The sequence below is a fragment of the Phodopus roborovskii genome, unplaced genomic scaffold (genome assembly GCF_943737965.1).
Source record: "Phodopus roborovskii unplaced genomic scaffold, PHOROB, whole genome shotgun sequence".
Lineage (NCBI taxonomy): Eukaryota > Metazoa > Chordata > Mammalia > Rodentia > Cricetidae > Phodopus > Phodopus roborovskii.
The window spans coordinates 9858072-9879133 of record NW_026125489.1 but is presented as its reverse complement, the minus strand read 5'-3'; the positions used below and the strand labels follow the sequence as shown (position 1 = coordinate 9879133).

Sequence of the window (21062 nt, the reverse complement as noted above, 5' to 3'; positions counted from 1 at the left end):
TGAAAACTAGTGCGTGGGAAACAGCAAGAACTACAAATATGCAACTACAAATATGCAACAGGCTGTGAAACTTGGGGAATGGAGCTGAAGGGGCCCTGCCTGCTCTAATGAGCGCTTAGTAGGAGATGGCCACGACTGTGGTAGGGAGTATTGAGTCCTCTGAATCCAGAGCGAAATCATGCTTTTGACTGAAGGGTCATCGGGAGTGGGAAGAACCAAGGCTTTACATTGCCCTTTACTTCTTTCTTAGACTTGTTAGCTGGTTAAGGAATGAATTCTTTTTGTAAAAAGAGAGTGTTTAACCATATACTTTTAAACAAGCACCGAAGTCTAGGGCTATTAGTACCAAGTCTTTCATGAATGCCACCAGAAGCAAGTCTGAATGAAACAGAGTCCGTGACTGCTAGGCATCCTTCCCAACTCTCTCTGGGAATGTTCTGAGGATGTCTGGTTGTTGCCATGCAGAGAAAGGGCTCAAGGAATTTGTTGGATTGATTGGAATTAATAGTATTATTCATAGCATAGATAAGTGCTTCTCCCAGCTGGACTATTTCCACTCTCCCTGATCTTGCTCACTGTCCTTTGACCACACATTAGACTGAGAGTCAGGTCCTGTACAGACCTCCATGTTATTCACTCTCTTCTATATATAATCATACTCAAGTGCATCTCTGAGTTGTCAGGGCCCAATTAACAATGCAACAATTCTCCAGTGTGGATATACCTAAGGATTGCTATAGAGACTGTCAAAAACTAAATGCCCTGACAAATTCCGTCTCAACAGGTTGTGTTTGGAGTGAGATTCATGCAGCCATTCTCCCCACCCCACCCCACCCCCACCCACCGCCTTCTCTTCTACTTAACCGGAATTCTAACTGGAACAGTCGGGCCTTTCCATCACCTACCACTGTATATACAGCTACCTACCTCTTAGCGGTAGAGAGACAGAGACAAATGATGGCCATCCTATTGATTACATTAGCACTAGGTGGAGGTGACCTCAGCTTCCTCCAGAAGATGTCCTGGCTGGCACCCAGAGCTGGTGGTTCCAGCCACTCATCCTACCTAGAGGTTCATTAACTGCTGATGGCAGCATTTTGACAACCAACGCTCCCTAGCCAGCCTAGACGCACCACTTTCCACTCGTGTACATATTTCAAAGACCCAGTAACCCAAGGCAGCCTCTAGTGGCAGGCAAGGGAAGTCAACTTCCCAGGAGGTGGTGAGGCGAGCATCATTATTTGCACTCCACCAAGCTCCCTGGACCATTTCTGCTACACAGCATGAGGACCACAAAGGTAGTGAGTCTGAAACATTAACGATCCTGAATGTGTACCCAGCGCTTACTGTATTCCAGGAACTAATGAGGATGCGCTAATGTTCCGCATCCTCACAGTTACCCTCCCAACCCTTTAGGACAGACGCCTTCACCATCCACATTTTGGAGACAGAAGAAGGTGGTTTTGGAAGGCCGCAGCAGAGGGACACAGGTACAGTCACGAAGGCAGAAACTGAGGAAAGTTCTGGCTTTGCAATCTGTAGGTGACTATGGCATGTCACCCACTTGTTCGGGTGTACAAAGGGAGAAAACATACAGCTTGGGTATTGTGCAAAAGGCCCTAATTTAGGGCTTAGCAAAGAACACATGTGTTGATCAGTTTCTCTAAAATTGTGTGTGTGTGTGTGTGTGTGTGTGTGTTACTGTGGATTGAAAACAGCCGCCCATATGTAAGACAAGTGCACTATTATGAACTACTTCCCCAGGCTCTTACAAACTTGTCCAGGCTAGCCCTGAGCTCATTTTATACCTCAGGCTATAAAATGCAGGCTTTGCCCTTTCCGGCTTCCTCCCTCAGCCTCCCCACCCCCGCCCACCCCCAGGAAGCTGGGATACAGAGCTACACCAGGAGGCTCAGCTAGGACTTTATTTTGAGCAGAAAATACCATCTCTGTTCATTTTAAATTTCAGTCTGTTTACCTTGTTGGGCTTTTTGGCCCTTCTTGGTGAAGATGTACTAACAGCTCTGCTAAATTTGCTTTAAAAAGAGAAAGAGAGAGAAAAATTGATTACTATTCAAATGCCTCTCTAGGTTGTTTGTGACAAAGGCCCAGGCTGTCACAAACACAGCAGGGGGGGGGGCATTTCCTTTGTAATACAGTGATAATTTGAAAAAAGCAAAGTCAAAGCAATTGGAGGTCTTTTGTGTGTGGGGGGGGGGCACCTTGAGTAAGAATTGATGAATGCATTAACACTGTTTTTCTATCTTTTTTAAGAAGAACCAGAGCCCAGGAACTGTGCATTTAATTCCCTAAGTAATAAAAAAAAAATAAAATAAAATGACCACCTCCCCTCAGAATCAAATATGATTCTAAACTTAGAAATGACCAGCTCTCCTCGTTGAAGAGAGCTATATTTTGCTAATATTTAGCACTTCTTATAACGGTTGAGGCTCTCAGCCAATGTCTCACATTTCATTTTAAGAGCACCAGCAGAAAGAGTAACCAAAATGCCAGGAGGTTAGTGCACCCTAAACTGTTCTGAGGGACCTAAGGGTCAGAACGTGTGACTGTTGCTGCTGCCACCGCGTGGTCTCATGCGGGAGGAGCCGGCTCTTCCTCCCCCAGAGCTCTGTGAAGACACTGAACGTACCTGACTGAGCTAGCTTCGCTGACAGAGGACTTCCAGCTGCTACTGAGGCGCTTTAGCCTGGCCAGCTTTTTGTTCCACAGTTCTAACTCCTCTATCCTTTCTTCCAGATTGTTGGTCAGCTTGCAGAGCTGCTTCACCGCCCCCACGTTCTCCATGAAGATCTGGTCCTGGGAAGGAACACAGGGCCAGCTGCAGAGCAGGAGGGTTAGGGGGGTGGGGATGGGGTCCTGGGGGGGGGGGGTCTGAGGCCACCCGGGAACTGTCCGCACACTAACTATCCACTGTAAACGGTTACACACCCCAGCTTCAAGTTAGCGTGGGAGAAGTCTCAAGTGCATGGAAACTCAAAAGGGGGTTGTCAAACTGCCAGCTGTGCTGTAGAAACTGCTTCTGATCAATTTGCAATACAACCAAAATGTGGCCTTGTAACCCAAGAGAGGAAATGACACTGAGGGACAGTCAAGTTTGAAGGCCACAGACATCTTCTGGGACCAACTGTGCTGGGTGTAAAACCCGTAAGAACGTTAGAGCAGGCTTCCAAGAACAGTCTGTGAGCATCGCTAAATCTCCTGAAGAAGCAACAGCAGCTCCCTGGGAAGATGGACGCCAAGTCTAAAAGTTGACCAGGGAGGCCTTAGCCAACACTTCAGCCAGGCATTGGAGCATACAACTGTAATCTCAGCATCCAGGGTCTGAGGCAGGAGGATCATGAGTTCCAGCTAGTCCAGGCTGTAGAGTCAGTGAGTTCCAGGCCAGCCTCAGCTACAGGTAGAGACCATGCCTCCAAAATGAATTTTAAAGTAGAATAAAAACAATATCACGCTAAAGGCCCGGACTTTCCCCTGAGTTCTGCCGCCAGGTAAAATGTAAAAAGCTCTTTAAATTCAGCATCTTTGTTCATAAATGAGATAACTCTCAAGATGAAATGTCTACTCTAACATCTCCAGAGCGATCTTGTGTAACTCAAAAACTTCAAACAGAATTTAAAACACACTTAATCCCTTCTGTTCAATGAAAGTCACAAATACACTTGAAAGGTCAAAGGTGGGGAACTTGCCAGAGCCAGGGTGCCCAGGCCAGGCCCGTCCCCGCCACAGGGTGACATGTGTCCACCTTAGCCATAATAAAAACCATTGGTGTATAGTACGGTCAGGAGCCGCCAGGCCAATGACTATGGCTGGAAGGTCAAACTTGGGGTGGTGTTTGGGGTTTCAAACCCCGAAAGACAATCATTGGAAAAGGGACTGAAGTATGGTATATGCAGGCCTGGAAACGAATGGATTAACCCTGTTATTGTGAACGATGAGTATGTGCTAATACGGCCGAGGATCAAAGCTGAACATTCCAGAGTTTAGGGGTCACATTGAATGGTCTTCTTAAATTCCCAGCCAGCCAAGGAGGTCTTCTGAAGCCCCCTGACCTTGTCACTTGGCCATCTGTCCACACTGGATGCTGCATGCCATCTCCCTATTTAAGTGGAGTATCTATGGTTGATTGTTAAACTGCAAACGGCAGTAGGCAAATTGAGAGGTGCCAAGTTAGCAGCCTGGCAAAGCAGGAAGCTTTGGGAAGCTAAGGACCAACAGCTTCCTCTCTGAAGCTATGCTTGCTTTAAGTGTGTGTGTGTGTGTGTGTGTGTGTGTGTGTGTGTGTGTGTGTGTGTGCAAACCCCCTCCCTCAAAATGCTATCAGATAGCCTTTAAAAAAATCTACCTAAAAGTTGGGTGTTGGAAGCATGCCTTTAATCCCAGCACTCAGGAAGCAGAGGCAGAAGCAGGTGGATCTCTGTGAGTTTGAGGCCAGCCTGGCCCACAGAGCAAGTTCCAGGACAGGCTCCAAAGCTACACAGAGAAACCCTGTCTCCGGGGGAAAAAAGTAATAAAAATTAAAAAATTTTAAAAATTAAAAAAAAAACCCTATCTAAAGAACTTAGTGATAAAACAAGCAACAGAGCAGAGCTGAGCAATAGCCTAGAAAATTGCCTATGTGCTTGCTTGCTTTCTGAGGTGGTAACGCCCACTTCTGGAAATGTGTTCCCTGGATTGACTGGGAAAGCGTAAGATGGGAAAAGAGGCTGACATCAGCTCAAATGCCCGTCAGTAGGGGCTTGGTGATGGGACAGTGACATTGTTAGAATAAAGATGCAGGACAGTATACACAGAGGGCCCATGTTCTCTAAAAACCAGGGAGAAATACAAAATATGCCCATGTTGTCGTACTGAAAAATAAACATTACCGTTTAATTTTTTTTTTTTTTTTTTTTTTTTTTTGTGGGAAAGAAGAAGCAAGGCAGGTAAAATGGATAAAACCAGGCTCTCAGAATAAACCTTCTTATGTGTTATGGACAGTGCATATCATCTATGTGCACATATGTGTAAACTTGCCTTTAGAATAACGTGGGTATTTTACTGTATGCTCTCCCTCACAGGTGACTCTACCCTTGAATTGCTAAATACATATGTCAGGTGTGAGGATATGTGGGTAAAGTCCCAGAAACTAGACAGGGGCTCACAGGACTTGGAGGAAGGATGTTCTCGGTAGGGTCGACACCAGAGCAGCATTGAAGGGAGAGGCTGGGGGCGAAGGGTATAGCAGGGAAAGAGGTAGGGAGGTTAGGGGGCAGCGCTGGGAAAAATCAACCAAATCCAGTACATATGAAAACCCCAGTTGGAATCTGTTGTTTTGTAAGGTTATAAAATAAAAATAAAATACAATAAAATGCAAAGAGAGAGAAATATTGCGGGTATTTTTTTTAAGTGTCGAACCATAATTATATAACAAAAAAAGTATCCAATAAAGAAAAGGCAAAGGAATAAACATAATGTGGTATTGAGTTTCTGATTCAATCCTACAGAAAGGATTTCTTTTTAAATATGTCTTCAAAACAGTAATTGACTAGTCCTTAGAAAGATATAGTCTGCACACCAAATAAGAATAACTAGCAATGAAATCTTAAGTGTTTAATAGTCATACTGTTAGTAATAACAGTAAGGGATTATATGCACACATACACCATCTATGATTATAATGGAATATAACAGATACACGATTATGATAAAGACCAGGGATTTTTAAGCATTTAAGATACAAGATATACATACAAAGCATAAAGTTTGCATAAAAATCCAGCAATGCTAAGTTTAAGTTTTAAGTATCACCATGGATTCCTGATGGATTCTATTTCCTTAGAGGAAAACCATTTCCTAGCCTTACCCATGAGGAAGTATAACAACGAGATATTTCTGACCCACTAACAGTGAGTGCCTTCATTGTCTCCAGATAGAGGAACCAGTACTCTTAGGAGAAGGAACAGCCAGGTTTGGGGTAGGTATGGTATGAAGGGAGAGCTCAGACAGCTATCCGAGCAAGCAGGGGATGGCCACCCACGACTGTCAGAGTAACCTGAAGAAACCAGAGAACATACAACAAAGAACCAAATGCATTTTAAAAGCACCCACAGTTGTAAGTTGTACCCAATTTAGAGATGTTTTATTGATTGCCTTCAGGTGGTATCAGAGATACAACTTTTCTTTTTCTTCCTTCCTTCCTTCCTTTCTTTCTTTAAAGAAAACTCATAAAGAAAGGAAGGCATGAAGGTTTTGCTTCCTCAATTACAGGTAACTGCATAGCTAGTAAGGAAAACTTTCTTCATTTTAGTGGAATGCCAAAGGTTAAATAAAGAATGATGAAGTAGATCTACTAGAAAATGATTCTCAATGGCTGTCCAAACCATATGGATATGTGTACTTCTTTTGAGCTACATACATACTAAGAAAAAAACAACCACTTGTGAAATTCCAGCATCAACTAACTGGTGAATTTTTGTGTGTGATAATGGTATATCAGTTCGGTTTTTAAGGGGTGATCTGTCCCTTTCAGAAAAATGTCCTCAGGCTGGGGAGATAGCGCCACACGGAAAGCCTTTGCTGTGTAAGCACAAAGATGTAAGCAAGACACCCGAACCCAAGGGGAGAGAACCCAAACATGCACAGTGACATGCACTTGTAACTCTGGCCCTGGGGAAACAGAGGCAGGCAATGAGCAAAGCAATGAGAGACCCTGCCTCAAAAACAAGGTTAGTGGTGCTTCTGAGGAATGATAGCCATACTATCCCCTAGAGCTTCCACATGCCTGTGCTGTACAACACACACACACACATTCACACACAGACAGACACACAGATACTCACACAAACACATTCGCACACAGACACACACTCACACACAGACACACACACTCACACATACACACTCACACACAGACACACAGACACATTCACACACAGACACACACTCACACACACAGACATAGATACACAGACACACACATACACACACACTCTCACATACACATTCACACACAAAGACACACACACACAGACATAGACAGTCACACAGACACACATACACACACATACACACACAGAGATATACACACTCACACACATACACAGAGACACACACGGCACTCACACACATACACACACACAGATACACACAGACACTCACACACAAACACACAGATACACACAGACACACATACACACACACAGAATGGGAAGGGACAGGAAGAATGTGTGAAAGTATCTATAATAAACTGATATAACTTTGGAACTCAGTTTAAATAATTTAGTTGGAGATAAGAACCTGTCTTATATTAGGGTTTGAATTTGAGATCCCCTGAAGACTTCATGGGTTCCAACTTGTAGTTACATGATCTCCCTCCACAGACTCACATGCTTGCACACGTGGTTACTGATCTCCCTCCACAGACACATGCTTGCACACATGGTTACTGAGATCCCTCCACAGACTCTCATGCTTGCACACGTGGTTACAGAACTCTCTCCACAGACTCACATGCTTGCACACGTGGTTACTGAGCTCCCGCCACAGACACATGCTTGCACACATGGTTACTGAGATCCCTCCACAGACTCACTTGTTTGCACACATGGTTACAGAACTCTCTCCACAGACTCACATGCTTGCACACGTGGTTACTGAGCCCCCGCCACAGACACATGCTTGCACACATGGTTATTGAGCTCCCGCCACAGACACATGCTTGCACATGTGGTTACTGAGATCCCTCCACAGACTCTCATGCTTGCACACGTGGTTACAGAACTCCCGCCACAGACACATGTGCTTGCACACATGGTTACTGAGCTCCCGCCACAGACACATGTGCTTGCACACGTGGTTACTGAGCTCCCGCCACAGACACATGCTTGCACACATGGTTACTGAGCTCCCTCCACAGACTCACATGCTTGCACACGTGGTCACCTGATTGGTGGCACTGTTTCCAGACTTCATCACCCTTAGGATGGGCACAGCGGTTCCGGAAGCGTGTCAGTGGGATGGACCGTTGAGGTGTATAGCCCAGGCTACCTGCAGCCTGAGACCTCGTCGTTTCCTGATTCACAAAGACCCTTGCTGTCAGGAACCTCCCCACCATCAGGGACTGAACCTGAGTCAGGTATTTTGTCACAGTGGTGAGAAAAATAATTAACGTCCTATGGAACCTGAGTGAGGGAGGTGTGGATTTTCCTTACTGTTGTGGCTGAATGAAACCCCCCCTCCCGCCTCGGGCTCATAAGGAGTGGCCCTGTTAGGAGGTGTGACCTTGTTGGGGTAAGTGTGTCGCTGGGGGTGAGTGGGCTTTGAGCTTTCAAATGCTCAAGTGAGGCTCGGTGTCCCTCTCCCGCTGATCCTTCTCCAGCTGTGTCGGTCTGCACGCTACCGCGTTCTCATGACGACAATAATGGACTAAACTCTGAACCTGTAAGCCGGCCCCAATTAAGTGACTTCCTGTTGCTGTGGCCATGGTGTCTCTTCACAGCAATGAAACCCTAAGACAATTACTATACTGATTTTGTATACATTAAAACTTCTTCTTTGGGACTAGAGAGATGGCTCGGTGGCTAGGAGCACATACTGCTCTTGTTGAGGACCTGAGTTTAGTCCCAGCATCCACATGGTCGCTCCTGTAACTCTGGTTCCAGGGGGGGAGTCCGGTGTCTCTGACTTCCTGCCTCCTCAGGGTATCTACACTCACACACACAGGTACATATCATTAAAAAATTATTTAAAAAATAAGTGAAAGATTTTCTGACAAAACCCTTTCTAAAGTTCTAATAATGGTCCAGGCTCTTCCTTTTGTTTAACAAAGAGAAGGCAGAAATAATGAAGATAAGAACACCATTCCATGACTCTAAATGAGAATGGATGTCATATGATGGCCCACTAAGCTTAGACTACAGAAGACATTAAACAGCAGCAGCTGTAATGTTTACAGTGAGTCACGTGGCCAGGACATGTCCTCTCAGCTGCCCAAACCGCTTTGCCCGTCATCATCTAGAATCTCCTTCCCCTTTAATCTCGCACACATCTAGAATCTCCTTCCACTTTAAGCTCGCACACAGGCTCCGCAGCCCACCCCATTTCTCCATCAGGCCCGGCTTATACCCTTTCCTTTCTGTACTTATTCCTTCTCAATACACTGTGGTTAAACCCTCACCAAAGCAGACAGTGGAGAACGGTAACGCCCTCCCTACGCTACCATCAACTTTCTGCAACGCCTCCCCCGAGGGGACTTTTAAACTGCCTTAGGAGACATAAGCAATTGCCGTACATGCCTAGTTCCTTGTCAATAATGATAAAAGGCCAGCTCTAATTTCTCCAGCTCACATTTTCCAGCACTATATATCTTATAGTAAGTCCAATAGGCAAGGAGATAATTCACGTGTTTTCCTATTTAGAAAGCAATAAAGATGGAGAGGAGATTTATTACTCCTTTCTGATTATAATCATGGCCTGTCCTGACTCTACGGAAGTTTCTAGGATATGTAATAGCAATCAACTCTTGCCAAAAAAACTTAAAAATTCTGACCTTTGTCCTACATCATCACAATGAAGCCTGTAAAAATGAGAAATAGTGTGTGTGTATACATATGCATGTACGTGTGTGTGTACATGTGCGTGTACATGTGTATGTGCATGTGTGCATGTGCGTGTACGTGTGTGCATGTGTGTGCATGTGCGTGCACATGTGTGCATGTGCATGCGTGTGTACATGTGTGTACACATGCGTGTACACGCGTGTGTGCGTGTGTGTGTGTGTGTGTTTTAGTGTCCTTTACCCTGCTGATAGGGTCACACTGAGAGTATCTGACCAGGAATGTATGTCTGGATGCTTGAGGAACTCTTTGCTCATAGACATGAAGAGTCTCCATGCAGAGGTTTGAATTTATTAGTGCTGAGCAGAGTATCGCTACACTGAGGCATTTCTTACTGATAGTCACCTCTGGTCGTAAACAAGGGAATCAAATTCAGTTACCTCTGTCCACCTATGGGTGAGGTCTAGTACTTAAGCTGAAACACAACTTCATAGTTGTGATAAAAAAAAAAAAAACTGTCATAGAAATTGATGCTAATGTTAGAAAATAATCTTGGTGTTACACAAAGGAACACATGAACACGGTGTAGTAACTCAACAAGGTAGCTTCATTTGCAAAAATAAAAATAAAAAAAAATATACAGTGCCAGAGCCCAAACTGGACGAGCATGCATGGCCAACATGGCTTCTGTCTTTTACTGCTGATGAAGGTGGTCCCTATGTCTCATCCCACAGTGGGGAGCTCTATTTCACAATCTAATGTGATTACGTAATCAACAATGGGAGGTGGGGAGGTTCCGGGAGCAGGAGCTCTTGTCTGCCTAACTACCTTTAATAGACAAAACAGGAACAATAGTTTCTCACCTGGGCCAGTGGGATGGCTCAGGAGGCAAAGGTTCTGATTGCTCGGCCTGATGGCCTGATGGCCTGAGCTCATTCTCTAGGCTCCACAGGGTGGAGAATGGAACCAGCTCTGCTAAGTTGTCCTCTGATATCCACGTGTGTGCTGTGGGATGGACAGATGGACGGACGGACGGACGGACGGACAGATGCGCAGTTCCTAACCTGCTTCAAACCCCACTGTTTGAGTGGAATCAGTCCTATCCGTCAAACTCCTATGGTGTGCTACACACTCTTCCCTGATGGTAGGAGGAAATGAACCAAACACTGCAGACATAGTTCCTGCCTTCAGAGAGCACACTGCTTAATGAAGAAACTGTCCAGTAGTAAGAACAAGGCACAGGAAGTAACATAGTTTTAGACTGTTATTAGCACTACTAAGAAGGCCAAAACACTGAAGAAGAAAACAATTATCATTCCCTATAGCTATTTTGATAGATTTAGAATATTAGCTTTATTTTGAGAATACCAGAAAAGAGTAAAATAACAGAGCCCAGTGAGAGCTTTTGTCCACACACACACACACACACACACACACACACACACGCACACACGCACACACACACACACACACACACACACGACAAATGCATGTAAATGAATAGAATTCACAGAAGAAGGAATGTAAGGACCGATTATAAGAAAGAGGTTCACGGTGCCCTTACTAATGAGACAAAAGCAAAGTCAATGTCACTCGATAGAAGTAGCATATTTTAGAAGGTCAGATGTCACAGAGTGCCGTGGGCAAGAACCAACCAACCAGCAATCTGGTGGGTTGCTCGTTTGTCTGTTGACATACGGTTTCATTTAGTCCAGGCTGGCCTGAAACTCATGATCCTCCTGCTTCAGCCTTCCAAGGGCTGACCTTATACTCTGGGTCACATTCAGCCAGCTAGAATTTCGTTCCATGAAGGCTGCCTGCATCCAGTACCGTTCCAGTTAGGACCTCGCAGCTCATCTGTCTCCTGCTTCCTCCCTGGTCCTATTAACTTCAGGCTTTGGTGCTGGCCTGGCCATGCCTTTTCGTCACTTGCCGCACCCTCCCAGCCTCTCTGGGTACCCTTCTTCCTCTACAGCAGCGGTTCTCAACCTTCCAAATGCTGCAACCCTTTAGCACAGCTCCTCATGTTGCGATGACCCCCAACCATAAAGTTATTTTCACTGCTAATTTTGTTCCTGTTATGAGTCACAATGTAAAGACCTGTGTTTTCTGATGGTACTGGGGACAGGTTGAGAACCCCTGCTCTATAACCTCAGCCAGATGCCTCTTCGAGCTGTCCACATCGACCCTTTTGCTTCCCGTTTCTACATAAATTTGAAACCCTGTAGACCTGTACAAGCTGCAGTGGGAAGGCGCAGGAAGTCCCTGCTGGGGGCCTTCACCCCAGCTCCATGTTCCCAGAGCTGATGCGCTTCACGGAGGACAAGAGTCTAAAACAGCGTGAGATGATTTCTGATCGTTTAAATATAGGCAATGGATTTGCAAGTTTTTTAAACTATGAGGGGGGAGCTGTCTTCGGGCCAGATTTGGCCACCAGCTTTTCATCTGTGACTCTCGTCCACAATCTCTCCCTTCCTTGCATCTTCACGCTTTGCTACCGCCTCCTCTCTGTCCCCAGCTGCTCTCTGAGAGTTCCACAACCCACATAGCCTTCTGGCCATGGTCGCCTTGAGTGTTTGATTGACATCTCAAGGCCAACTCTTAACTCCCCTTTCCCAGAAAAATCACTTCTTCAGATTTTCTTAGGCAGATGGAACACCCTTCTCTTCCCTTCACTGGGATTCAGAGACCAGGAATAAACAGATGCCTACAGCATAATGGGCCCTGGACTTGTCAGCACGGGGTTGAAGAAATGTAGACCTCCTACTTCCAGAAAGAGAATGCCAGAGCAATGGGATAGACACTCAAGACTGTGTCTTCAGAGGCCTAAGGGAGGATCAACCCAGACATCACAGAACTCGGTAATTCATGTTCTCAACATTTGCTGAATTCCTATAGTGCTTTAAGCCCTGGGGTAAAAGGTACAATAAGGTACTGGAGAAATAATTTTGAAAAATATACATTTCGGCTCTCACACAACTCCTTAGGGAGATGGCAAAGAATAAGTACATTTACAGGTAATTTCAGTTGAGCACAAATGCCTTCCAAGCTGCTAAGCCAGAGTATACAGCTATTCACAGTAAAGAAGGCGAGCTGAGGGGTAGGTGGGGTCCGTGCAAGTTGCTGCACACCGTGGAATGACCCTGAACCTCACAAAGAGAAGTGGTCTGACCATTTCTGATGAACCACTGCCCGGGCAGTGGAGTCCAGATGATGAGCCTGTCTATGGGCAGAGCCTGTCTTTAGGGCAGAAAACCCAGCTCTGGGGCAGAAACACACTGAGCAGCATTGAGGATGGGAGGGAAAAGGTCTAGTAAGAAAAGGGCAGCTCACAAACAAAGGGTGTCTTTGTGGCTGATTAAGGAGGGCAGGACACAGCCAGGTGTGGGGAAAGGCGTCTTAGTTAGGGCTCCTAGTGCTACATCAGAACACCATGACCGTGAGAAACTTGGAAAAGAAAGGGTTTATTTCCTCTATTCCATCATCCAAGACAAACCAGGGAACAACTCAGGATGGGAGCCTGGAGGCAGGAGCTGATGCAGAGGCCACGGAAGGGGTGCTGCTTACTGGCTTGCTCCTCAGGGCTTGCTCAGCCTGCTTTTTATACACCCCCAAGACTACCTTCATGGTATCCCAGGGACAGACTCGTATGAACAGCCAGGTAGCTTTTGAGACGGATGCTGGGGCCAAACTGTGGCTAGGTGACAGTTTTTAACAAGTGACCAGAAAATTGGATATTCACACACATCGCCCATGAAATCAATTCAAATGTAAGACCTAAATATATACAACAAACACTCAGAAGAAAACATAAGGGCAGAGTCTTCACACTGGATTTAGGAACGATGTAAATATATACAACAAACACTCAGAAGAAAACATAAGGGCAGAGTCTTCACACTGGATTCGGGAACGATGTCTCAGATATGATGCCAAATGCTCAAGAAACAAAAGAGAAAATGGATAAACTGGACATCAAACTTAAACATTTATGCACATAAAAAGACATCTTCAAGAGAATAAAGAGGTACTTCCCAGCCGGGTGGAGTGGTACACACCTGTAGTCACAGGATTCAGGAGGCTGAGGTAGGAAGACTGCCAAGAGTTTAAGGCCAGTCTGGGCTAATTAAAACAACCCTGTATCACATTAAAAAAAGAAAGAAAAGGAAAGGAAAAGAGAAGACAGACCATAGAACATAGAACAGATATAATTTTTAAAGAAAGTGTATCTGAGAAGGATGAACACACCTAGAATACAGAAAATTACAACAAAACAAAAAAGCAAAAAACAAAGCAAACAAGCAAAAAACCAAAACCCAAACAAACAAAAAATTGATGGGAGATGTTATTCTGTATGTTTATCTTATTGATTGATGAATAGAACACTGCTGGGCCAATGGCCAATGAAGTAGGGAGATAAGTGGGACTAGGAGAGGAGGAGAAGTCTGGGAAAGGCGGGCGGGAACACGCCAGAGACAGCCATGTAGTGGAGGAAGGAGGTAGCAGGTCCAGACCCTTCTCTGGTAAGATAAGACCACGTGGAAATACTTCGATGAATAGAGAAGGGTTAATAATTAAGACAGAGCTATCCAATAAGAAGCTCTAGTCATCAGCCAACAGATTTATAACCAATATAGTGTCTGTGTGCTTATTTGGGGCTCAAGGGCCACGGGACCTGCCAGGCCAAGAACCGTCCATAACAAAAACCAAATTGACATAGACATTTCTCAGGACATGTCCCAATGGTCAACACTGACATTAAGAGACACTTGGTGTCACTAATCACTCAGAGCATGCAGATTGCAAGCACATACTAAGATGGCTGCTATTCAGAAAATGACAAGTGTTGGTGGAAAAGCTAGAACACTTTCTCGCTGCAATGAGAAGACAGCATTTTGGAAACAGTAGGGCTGTTCTTCAAAACCTGAAATAGAACTACCACGTGTGCTGGTTTGTTTTATGTGAACTTGATGCAAACTAAAGTCATTTGAGAGGAGGGAGCCTCATCTGAAAACAATGCCCTCATAAGATCAAGCTGTAGTCAACTCTGTAGGGCATTTTTTTAATTGGTGATTGATGGGGGAGGGCCCAGCCCATGGTGGGTGGGGCCATCCCTGGGCTGGATGTCCTGAGTTGGTTGTCTAAGAAAGCAGATTGAGCAAGCCATGAGGAGCAAGCCAGTAAGCAAGGCCCTCCATGGCCTCTGCATCAGCTCCTGCAAGGGCTTCCGTCCAGGTAAGACGAGGAAGACGTGTTCCCAGCAGCAGAGGCAGGGATTGCTCTGTCATGTGGCTCTCACAGCCCTGGGCAGAGCAAGCTCCTGAGAAGCTGCTTCCCCGTTGTTTTTAAGAACAGCGTTTTGCAAGCAGGCGATGGTGGAGGAGTTGAGCACAAGAAAGGCAGTGTGGTTTGCTGTGTCAAGCCTGGCCATGCCCAGCAGGGCTGGCAAGAAAGGTTGGAATCGCCTGGAGGGCGCTTGGTCCCACAGGTGTCCGCTTCTGTCCCATTTGTACCATTTCAGAATGTAGTGATTTTAGTAAGACCTTCTCACCCCTGCAACGGGCTGTGGGCACTTTGAAGTTTGAGAAGCGCTTCCCCATGAATTAACGAATTAGAGATTAGTCTCCACTCAAACATGCATGCTCACAGTTCAAGAAATCCCTATGGCAATCTGTCTTTCCTCTCCATACCTAACACATCCATCCAATGCACAGTGAGCCAGCAGCAGAGTAATTTGTGGGCCTTGCAAAAGAGCAGGGTGTCACACTATTGACCGGCGCGGTATTACAGAGCTACTCAAATAACACTGACAAGAGAGAAACTGACTGACTTAGACCGGATATCTAGTGAGAGGCCTAATCTAGAAACACAAGGGCATCCTTCAACAGAGAGTAATTTGAATATCGAGGATTTACACAAGCCCTTGGTGAAACAGAAGAGACTCACGATTATCATTGTAAAAATGACCCACTTTATGATCCCACTGAGGAACTTAAACACAGTCTCATCAAAAAGAAAACTGCAAAAGTTGCAACATTATGTCCAATCATTAATTATTCCAAGAAGAAGCACATTGTAAATTTACTATTTTCCTTGTACCATAAAACGTATTTTGCCATAAGTTGTAGTCTTGCTTTTATTTTATTTTATTTTTTAATTATTTCATTATTTTGCGTGTATGAGTATTTTGCCTTCATATATGCCTGTGGGCCATATGAGTGCAGGCCTGGCAGTTACATGTTGTGAGCTGCCATGTGAATGCTGGGGATTGAACCTGGGTCTCTGGAAGATCAGCAAGTACCATATGTAACCACTGAGCCATTGCTCCAACTGTAGTTCTGGTTTTAAAGTTGAGATACGACTGAGCTTTTTGTTAAAGTTTCCCATGCTATCTGGACCTTATTTTGAAAACAGCCACACAAAGTGGACTCTGTCTGGGCCAGTTTTCCTTCAATAATCCCAACTGAAAAGAATTCTAACCATTGTATGGTCCTTTTACCCTTGTGGGACCTATCATCATCACCATCATCATCACCACCAACAACATTATCATCACCACCATCATTACCATTACCATCATCATCATCACCATCATCATTATCATCAGTATCTCTGTCATCACCATCATCATCATCACCATCATCATCATCATTGCTGTTATTCTATGTTGGAAATGTGTATATTTACATATGAGGTATAAAGTGGCATTCTGATTTTTTTTTTTAAGTACAACATATAATGACTGAAGTCCATCAACTGAGTCATCCACCACCTCAGCCATTTGGCACTTCCCAGGATGCAAACCTATTTGGGACTTAGTGGTATCTACTGTGACCAGTGTGTGGTAACTGGTACCCACTCTCTCTACAGCTCAGTGAATTAGTCTTTTCAAGCCATGTGTCTGGGTGAACTGTGTCTGCCCATTGTGCTGCCACTGGAGTGGTTTAGTGGTGAGTGACAGCCACAGCTAGCCGTCATTCATTGAAAATTGATTACCTTGTCCACCATGAGGAAGTTCTCCAGTGTCTCCCCGTTTCCACAGGGGACATCCCCAACCTCTCTTACGGCTCTGGGCAGGATCTCTTGCACCTCTTGGGCAATCATTCCTGTACACAAAACACTCCAACAGTGTTAATGGGGGTGGCCCAGGGATTTCCTACATCAGAATGGACTGAAAAGGCCATGGGGACTCAGCTCTTGCTTTCATCTGCAACTGAGGCGAGAACGATTATAGAATTAAAAGTAGAACCCTCTCCCCCCACTCCCCCCACTCCTCCCCCTCCTCCTTACCCTCCCACTTTTTATTAAGACTCTGCCTAATGTTGGGAAAGATGAATAAGCATGTTTAAATCCCTACACATACAAGGAAGCAAGTCATTAGTTTGAGTCCTTTGTGTCCCTATGTGCTCCTCTTATTTGTAGGATGCCCCGGGCTGAGGAATAAGCATTACAGTGTGAATGTTCTGTTGCCAAGCTTAACCTGTCTGACACCCTTTCACTCCATCCCCAGACCCAGGGCTCCTCTTCATACGGTTGGTGTTGCTCTCTGCCCTTGAACCCTCGCCTCACAAGCAATATATTCAAAATCCTCTCCCAGGACTTGGGGTGCAGCATGGAGGTGGTAAGTAAAGGTGACCCACACATTCTCTAACCTTCCCTGTTCCAATGACTGTGGGCTTCACGGAGGATGTATTGGATCGGCGCGTGTCCAATGTCACAACACACAAGCTCATGATAGAGACAAGGAGGAGCTTCGTAGCTGAGAACAGGAAATCGAAGGGACTCTGTTTGTGTACCTGTTTGGTGGGCAGAGTTTATCCCCATGGCGGATGCAAATTCTGGTTTGTAGTCATATTCAACAATCCTCATCTGGGCTATTCTTCTCAGCTGTTCATTTGTGTCAACCTGATTTGATTAAAGCAGAGTAAAAGTCACCTGTCAAAGTATTTGTTATTCAAATCAACATCAAGCATGACTCTGAGAGTAGAGGGAGATTAACAGTGCAACTGATTATTGTTGGGAACCAGCATTCTGCTGACCCCGCCCCCTGATGATGGGCGGGATGCTCATGGCCATGTCTTCTCTACCTCATGACTAACCTGGCTGCTCAAGCTTTACCTGGCTGCCAGGGGACTCTTTACATAGTTACATATGCGCAAGTTTCCCTTTTAAAGCAAGCTCACCAAGCATGCCTCGCTCTTTGGCTCCTTCTCTCTCTCTGGCTCTCTTTCTCTCTCCCTTTTGCTCCTTCTTGCTCTCTTGCTCTCTCTCTTCTCTCTCTCTCCCCTGCTTTCGGTTGGCCACCAGCTACCCCCCTTTCTTTCCCCTTTCTCAATAAACTCCATGTGGGTGCTGAGTCTCCTGTTTGTGTTTCATAGGCAATAATTATAGCAAAAGAACAACAATTATGTTTTGTCGATGGAACCAGATTAGAAGAGGCTTCCTACCTTCTCCTCGGGGAAGCCAAGGCTTTAAGATCCACACTGGTAACTTCCATTCCCTAAAACATGGACTCAGAGCTTTGTGTCTAAATTATGAGGCCAACGTGCCTCCTACCCCATTCTCCCTGTCCCTTCTCAGAAAACTCTGAGGATTCTCACTTTGGAGAGCCTGTTTAGGGTTCCTAGGTGTTCTCTTCAATTGAGTCCAGAGGTTCGCTGTCTTGCTTCTACTTAGAAACTGAAAACGTAATGCTAGTTCAAGGACAACATTGAGGTAAGGATGGATCCCATATTCTTGGATTGTTTTGGTCATTTTGCTGGAGGAAGTTTCTCTGAGTGAGTTGCCCTCTTCTCCTTCCCAAGCTTCTCAGGGTTCAGTTCAGCATCCTTTTTCCCAGCTCTGTGTCTAATGATGTCCCCAACTGTCATTGCCAAGTCCTCAATAAACATTTTACTGGACTCCGGAAAACTGACATCAAGAAAGTAATGTTAATCTTCTCTAAAAAAAAAACTAAATGTTCAATCCAAAAGATTCCCCTGTAATTTGAAGAATTTTTCAATAAATTCACAAAACAGATTTATCTAACTTTAACTACATTAATCTGATTTAAAAAAAACAACAAATCGGTGACTTTTCTGTATCTTCCCTGATTTTTATTTTAGAATATTGCTGCACTATGAAATCAATGCTGCTTTGGCAATTAGAAATATATCACCTACGGACTTTTGGTAAAATGACAGACTAGAAGCTATCTTTCTCTGAGTAGATGATTGTAGTTGGGGAAGAAGGGGAGTCGGCCCAGCTGTACTGCCCAAGCAAGCTTCTCACCTCAGCGACCACTGACTGACAAACATGAGCCCCATTCTCTAGCGAACTTCCTCCAAGGTCTGACTTGACATCAGCCACCGCAACCACGGATTCCGCATGCTGGCCTGGGCCCTTTCCAAGTCAGCCTTCCACGTGTCTTCTAGCAAACACCTACAGCATCATCAGTGAGTCTTTCCCACTGAGATCAAAAGTGGACACCAGACCGCCTGCCTCCCTGCATCCATACTGTGTCTGCCACCCCACTGGTGCGTACTCCCAAAGCAGTGACTGGCACGGCGGCTGCCACTGCCCCAACCTTTTCCAGGGCGGCTGTCCCTAGGACAGCCAGGACCATCACATCAGGCCTCAGCATCGTTCATCCCCATGACTCAGCTTCACAGAGGTAAGGCTCCTGGGACCCCAGAGAGATTTGCAACCCTGACCAGGGTAAGCACAGGGTACTAATACAAACCAATAGGAGTCATGTAGAAAACGCAATTTCCCTCTCCTGCCTTCGCCAGCTGCAAAGTAGCAGTTCTGGGGAACCCAGCACTCTGCCAACCCAAACCAGGAAGAGAAAGCATGGCACCAAATCCGTTCTGCAAACCCTGCATTATCCTGATACCAAGACCAAACAAAGACCAAAGACAACGAAAGTACAGATCAGTTTCCTGCTGACAACAGATGCAAAGTTTCTCAACCAAATTCTTGCAAACTGAATCCAGGAACAAAGTCAGGTTACATACACATTATGACTAACTGGGCTCCACCTCAGCAAGGCTATTCAACATAAGCAAATCAATAAATGCAATACACAGAATTAATAGATGTAAGGACAGAAATCACAAATCCTCTCAATAGAGGCAGAAAAGATATTTGACACAATTCAATATGCCTTCTTGATAAGTGTCTTGGACAAATTGGGAATAAATTGAATATGCCTCAAAATAATAGTGGTTATATAAAACAAGCCTACAGCCAGTGTTATATAATAGGAGACCTGAGAACATTTCCTCTAAAATCTGGAAGGAGATAAAGGTTCCCACTCGCATTCAGTACAGTACTCAAAGTCACCATGTAAGAGACACTATAAGTGGGTTAAAACAGAAAGAAAATTAAAATTATCCTTATTCACAGATCACGTGATTCTACACCAAAAAGGCCCTACAGATTCCTCCTGAGAACTCTATCAGGTATATTGCAGAATGAAAAATTCAACAGAAAAATAAGTGCTTTTGCTTATACAAATAGTGAACTTGCTGAAAAGGAAATAAGAAAAATGATCCCATTTGCAATACCTATAACAATAATAATTAAAATAATGATAATGATAAAATGCTAGAAACAACCCTAACCAAGGATGTGAGGAGCCTCTTCAATGGAAGTTTTGTGATGGGAGATGCCATTATGTATATATGTTTCTCATACTGGTTAATAATAAAGCACTGTTGGCCAATAAGAAAGGAAGATAGGAGGGGCTAGGAGACAAGGAGGAAAGAGGAAGTAGTAAGCAAGAGTCAAGATGGAGAGACTGGGGAGACGAGACGCTGGCCCCTTTCCCCGGTAAGAAGACCACGTGGAAATACATAGAAATGGGTTAATAATTAAGACAGAGCTAGCCGATAAGAAACTAGTACCTGGCCAACAGAATTATATCAAATACAGAGTCTCGGTGTGTTAATTGTGGCTGGCGCAGCGGCGGGACAAGACCAGCGGTGGTAGGCGGAAAAACCGTACTTCTCACAGTTTTGTATCTCTGAGTAGAGATTGAAGAAGATAGTAGAAAATGGAAAGACTCCAGGGCCACAGGCTGGTAGAATTAATATTGTGAAAATCAACATTGTACTGAAAGCAATTTTCAGGTTCAATACCAATAAAAATTTCTACAACATTCTTCATAGAAATAGAAAAGAACCCTAAAGTTCATATGGAATCACAAAAGACCCCAGACAGCCAGGCAATCAGCTCCCTAAACATTTTAATATTTTAACCCACCACAGTGGGGATGAAGTTATGAGGTCCCCACACACATGGATTGACAAAGGTCCAGAAAGAGTGCAGTGGGATTGTACAAGCCTGTACTCCCTACATTTGCAAGGCAGAGCAGGTCCATCTCGGTGAGCTACACAGTGGAATTCTGCCTAAAACCAAACAACAAAAACATAAGGGACTAGCTCAGTAACCTCTTTCCTCTGTGTCTCTCCATCTTCCTATCATGTGCAGACAGTATTCCGCACACTTCCTTGGCATGCCTTTAAC

General features: G+C 44.9%; 1 protein-coding gene across 1 annotated transcript in view; it reads right to left on the bottom strand.

Moving 5' to 3' along the window:
• Myrfl (myelin regulatory factor like) overlaps nt 1-21062 on the bottom strand; it is a 90684-nt gene that overhangs the window by 17370 nt on the left and 52252 nt on the right. Inside the window, exons 12-15 of the mRNA XM_051176278.1 lie at nt 17351-17459; nt 16551-16660; nt 2651-2817; nt 1979-2036 (exon numbers count right to left, since the gene is read on the bottom strand). Of these exons, the coding sequence (XP_051032235.1) occupies nt 1979-2036; nt 2651-2817; nt 16551-16660; nt 17351-17459 (444 nt within the window). The remainder of the gene's footprint in view (nt 1-1978; nt 2037-2650; nt 2818-16550; nt 16661-17350; nt 17460-21062) is intronic.